This window comes from Fukomys damarensis, unplaced genomic scaffold, assembly GCF_012274545.1.
Source record: "Fukomys damarensis isolate Sample0158 unplaced genomic scaffold, DMR_v1.0_HiC HiC_scaffold_13, whole genome shotgun sequence".
In the NCBI taxonomy this organism is placed as follows: domain Eukaryota; kingdom Metazoa; phylum Chordata; class Mammalia; order Rodentia; family Bathyergidae; genus Fukomys; species Fukomys damarensis.
This window is the reverse complement of record NW_022900925.1, coordinates 36,557,810-36,562,652: the sequence shown is the minus strand read 5'-3', so window position 1 is coordinate 36,562,652 and position 4,843 is coordinate 36,557,810. Positions and strand designations below refer to the sequence as shown.

The following is a 4,843-nucleotide window of genomic DNA, read 5'->3' as shown; positions in this document are numbered from 1 at the left end:
GAGCGTGTAGTCCGTGCGCACGTAGCGCGCGCCCCAGAACAGCGTGCCCTTCCGCTTCCGCAGCACCACGCAGAACGGGTGGAAGCGCTTGAAGTCGATGAGGCTGTCCAGTGGCGTCAGGTCCCCTCGGGGGTTCAGCTGTCTGGCCAGGGCCCGGGTGACGTTTTCGAACATGGTCATTGTCGCTGTGGGGGGGGGTGAGGCTGTCAGGGTGGCTGCCTGGAATCTTCATTTTATGATGAGGAAACTCTGACTCCAAAATTCATATGAGCTGGGCTTGGTTGCACAGGCCCGTTATCCCAGCACTCGGTAAACTGAGGCAGGAGCATCGCTGTGAGTTCGAGGCCAGCCTGGGCTACATAGTTCAAAGTTAGCCCGAACTCCAGATTGAGACCCTGTCTCAAAAAACCAGAACCAAGCCACACGAAACAAAACCAGCTCAATTCGGGCCACCTCTGATGACCCCTTCCCTCCCTCTGGGCCTCCGGATGCCACCTGTGCCTCCAGAGCCTGCGGCCCACCCTGTCTGAAACACCTGCCACCTGTGTGGTTAGGCTCTGCACACCTGACTCTGGCCCACGCACTTGTGATTCCCCGAGGGCAGGAAATGGGGCTGAGTCACCCCCGAAGCGCTGCACAGTCGGAGCTCAGCAAATACCACAGAAGGGATGGAATGGATGAAGGCAGCCCCGGGACAGCCTGAGCCTCGGGTACCCTCAGGTCTGTCTCCGAAGTTCGCATCCAGGTCCGCCTGGGTGGCCGGGCACACCCAGATTACCCTGTGGGTGGGAGATGGCACCCCTCTGCTGGCTCCTAATTTCTACCCCCGACCCTGGGAGGCCAGGCCAGGGTAGGATGGCCTCACACTCCCCAGGTCCCCCAGGATACCTGCCTGCTAGATTCTCGGGAGCCCCACACCCTTCTACCTCACCTGTCTACCCAGGGTCCCCGAATGCCGCCTGCCTGTCTCACCAGGAGTGATGCTGGGTCCTGTGGCGGCTGGTGTGGAGTGAGGACCTGGTCCTTCTGTCTGCAGGTTCACAGGATGACCGTCCTCTGCCAGGCCAGGTGGCTTTATCCTGTGCAGAGATAGGGACTTGACCTCAGGCCCCGCCCCCTTCCGAGAGAACAGCATCAACCTGTTCCAGGTGCTGCCCTGCCCCTGGCCCTGGCCTCTTTTGGCCAAGGGGGTGGGTGGGGAGCTGCTTCGCAGGAGGCAGCGTAGGTGGGGCAGCCTGGGCTGGCAGAGAAATGGCAGCCAGATTGGCTTGTGGACACCTTAGTGGGTATAGAGAAGGGCCGCGAACTGGGGTGCATGTCACATGCACGCGTGTCTGAGTGTTCGCATGATGGAGGCCTGTATCCCTGTTCTGTTGTCCTCTTGATGATCTACCATGGGGCATCTGGGAATCACAGCAAACCTGCGGGCAGGATAAGGGACAGGACATCCTTTTCTTGTGCTGTTGGTGTTTGAGGCAGGGTCTGGCTATGTAGCCCGGGCTGGCCTCGAACTCCTGGCTGTCCTGCCTCAGCCTCCCGAGTGTTGGGTTTATGAGGGCGTTCCACCACGCCTGACCTTTTGTGCTGTTCAGTGCCCCCACCTCTGCCTTTCCTGGGATACCAGGTAGACCACACCCAGACACAGAGGCAAGAGGTCCAGTGTGACAGGTTTGGAAACGCCCAACATGCAATCATGGTCTCAGCATGTCCTACAGGTCCCATGCTTTATCTCCAGTCTCTGCCTAGAAAGAATCCGAAAGGAGAGCTTGCCAGGTGCAGTGGCGCACGCCTGCCATCCCAGCACTCTGGAGGCTGAGGCAGGAGGATGGCTGTGAGCTCGAGGCCAGCTTGGGTACGTAATGAGTTGACTGTGTCCCAAAAAATCCAAAATAAGTAAATAAGGGGCTGGAGGCGGACAGGGAGATGAGCTCATGCCCCAGTCCAATCAGTGAAACCCTCAAATCTCTCTTCTGTCCTTGGCCTCATCCACAGGACTGAGGCCTCTGTGTAGCTCTTCCTTAGGTCGTAAAACAAAAGAAATACTTGCCCCGCCTCTCTGGTTCCTGTGCTTTATCCTTCTGGTTGCATTCTTTCCTACCTACTCCATACCCTCCTTTTGGGGTGGTGGGGATCAAACCCATGACCTTACACATGCTAAGCAAGTGCTCCACCAGTAGGCCACATCATCAGCCCTTTAAAAAAAACAAACTAAAACTTAATTTTTCTCAGGCTGGCCTCGAATTTGTGATCCTCCTGCCTCAGCCTCCCTGAGTGCTGGGATCACAGGCGTGCGCCACCATGGCCGGCCCGGACCCACAAGCCTCACCCCTTCCTTCTCTTGCTTTCCTTTATCCGCTCTGACCTCTCCACTAGTCCGTCCCACCAGGCCTCCACCCTGGGTACCATTCTCCCAAATTTCCCGACAGTGCTGTAAGCTCGGGGCTCGGAGGGTTCAAGGTCCCAGAAGCTGGTTTAAGTTCAAGGGACTTTTGGACCGGATTTAAATTGTACTGAAGAAATTCAAGCAGGCGGTCAGATTCACGCACCGGCAGGCCTTGCTCTCCGCCGCCCTCTGGCGGCCAGTCGAGGTAAGCGATCGGAGCTCGTCATTCTTGATTGGCTTCCAATCCTGTAATTTGTGCGAGGGTTACCAGCAGACCGGCCCGAAGGCGAACTGAATCAGAGGAAGAAGCCCAGCCACCTGCTCTTTGGGGATGTTAAGGTCTCTCCGATACACACACACTGTTCTGCAGACAGACACAGAGTTCTTCTCTTTCTCTCCCTCTACTTGTTCTTCTTAAGAGTGTGTTTCACTCGGTAGCCCAGGCTAGCCTTGAACTCACAGTGATCCTCCTGCTTCAGCCTCCCAAGTGCTGGGATACAGGCATGTGTCACCATGCCCAATTCCTTCTCAATCTTTCTCTTCTCTCTCTCTTTCTGTATTGAGGATTTAATCCAAGATCTTTGTATTGAGCTACATCCCCAGCCCTTTTGCAGTCCTCCTGTCTCAGCCTCCCAGAGTGCTGCAGTTATGCCTGGCTCAATCTTTTTCCTTCCTTTCCTCTCTTCCTTCCCAGTGCTGGGGATCAAACCCAGGGCTTCACACATGCTAAGCAAGTGCCCTACCATTGAGCCACACCCCTAGCCCTCCTTACTCTTTATTTTTATTTTGTTCTGGTACCAGGGATTGAACTCAGGACCTTGGTCTTGCCAGGCAGGTGTGGTACCTCTGAGCTAAATCCCCAGCCACATACTCCTTTTTTATTTATCCCCTAAAAATGTTTAGGTTTCCTTCCAAATTCCTTCACTGGCTTTGGATCCCACGCTATTCTTGAGCTCCTGGCTGAGCAGAGACATTGACATTCAGTTCAAAGTGCACCAAACTCCCATGAGACCTCAGCGTCCACCCCTGGGGGGGCTGGTCAGAGGCCCCTGCCCCCATCAGCTGGTCTCCCACACTGGCCCAGAGCTGTCCTCATTGCGACCAATGGGACTTGGCTCCCAGATCCTCGGTACAGAACCTTCATCCCAGCCGCAGCACTCAGGCTATGCAAAGCTTGGAGCAGAAGCACCTTCCTTTTTTTACCCTGCTCTCCCAGACTTGTCCCCAAGCCCCATCCTGCTTTCCCAAGCCATGGCCAAGCCAGGCCTGGGGACCCTTGGTGGACAAAATGTCAGGAGAGCCAGTGACTGTTGCCCGAGACCCCAAATGTGGAGTGGTCAGAGAGCACAGAGCCGGGAAGAGGCTTTCACTCCTGCGGGAGGGGAATGTGTCCCCTTGTATGTCAAGGCCACACAAAGTCCCGTCAGGGTGTGGCCCACTGACTCCTGGGACCAAAAGCCATAGAGCAGCTCAGAGTGAAAACAGCAGGGCCCTGCCTGCCCTAGGGGGAAGTTCTGGCCCTTTGGCCTCCATATGCACAGCAGGGGAAAATCATCCCAGGATGCTGTGCAGCAATTTGAGCAGTAAAAATTTAAATTTAAACTGGGCACCATGGGGCACATCTGTCATCCCAGCTTCTGGGGAGGCCGAGGCAAGAGAATCTCCCTACGTTTGGCAATTTAGGGAGAACTGTCTCAGAATAGAATAAAAAGTGGGCAAGGAGTGTAGCTCAGTGGTAGATCGCTTGCCTGGCGTGGGTGGGGCCCTGGGTTCGTCTTCAGTACAAAAATCACCTTTTTCTACATTTACAACCCTCCCCACAGCCTGTTAACGCCAGAGTGGAATCTGAGATGTTGGTTCTGTGGTCGGTGGGTGCTTCGGGCCTGCAGAAAGTCCCTCAAGATCTGGGGGCCTCGGGTGCACAGCCATGAGTGAGCGTGGGAGAGGCCTGGGCGAGCTCCTAAGCAGTTTTGCCCTAGTTGCCAGCCCTGTCCCGGGAGTGTCTCCTCGCCCAGCCCGCTCAGCCCACAGCTGTTGTTTCTAGCCCAGCTCTGCAGGGGTGAAGAAGGGAGGCCTGAGGGCCAGGGGCTGCAGTCTCCCTGCGGGCCGGGATTTTAAGGTAGCTCTCTGCCCTCTCCGGGCATCTCCAGTGACAATGCTTCGCAACTTTTGAGGAAGAGCTCCGCTTTCCATTTTTCAGGACTCAGGCGAAACAGGGCCTCACCTGATCGGACCCGGGAGGTGGAGGGTGCCCCAGCCAGTCGGGTGGACTTGGCTAGAAGTCTCCGAGCCCCGGGCCCAGGATCAGCGGCTCCGTGAGATCCGGGACCCTGTGAACGCCAAGAGCTATCGAGATCCCGAGCAGTTAGAGGCGGAGCGTCCTGGGAGGAGTGGCCATCTCCTCAGGGCAAGCCCGGGTCTCTTCTGCAGGCGAAAGCCGGGTGGACCCGAGGGGCCCAG

General features: G+C 56.6%; 1 protein-coding gene and 1 long non-coding RNA gene across 2 annotated transcripts in view; one reads left to right on the top strand and one right to left on the bottom strand.

The window, feature by feature from the left end:
* The window catches only part of Gsdma (gasdermin A), an 8,711-nt gene extending 7,666 nt beyond the window's left edge, over positions 1-1,045 (bottom strand). The window contains exons 1-2 of the mRNA XM_033763030.1: positions 973-1,045; positions 2-185 (exon numbers count right to left, since the gene is read on the bottom strand). Coding sequence (XP_033618921.1) covers positions 2-180 — 179 coding nt within the window. The 5' untranslated portion in view covers positions 181-185; positions 973-1,045. The remainder of the gene's footprint in view (position 1; positions 186-972) is intronic.
* On the top strand, positions 357-1,843 carry LOC117285890. The gene is made up of 3 exons (XR_004517022.1): positions 357-720; positions 944-1,148; positions 1,736-1,843. It is a non-coding gene; the product is annotated as an uncharacterized LOC117285890 (long non-coding RNA).
* Positions 1,844-4,843: the final 3,000 nt, after the last annotated feature.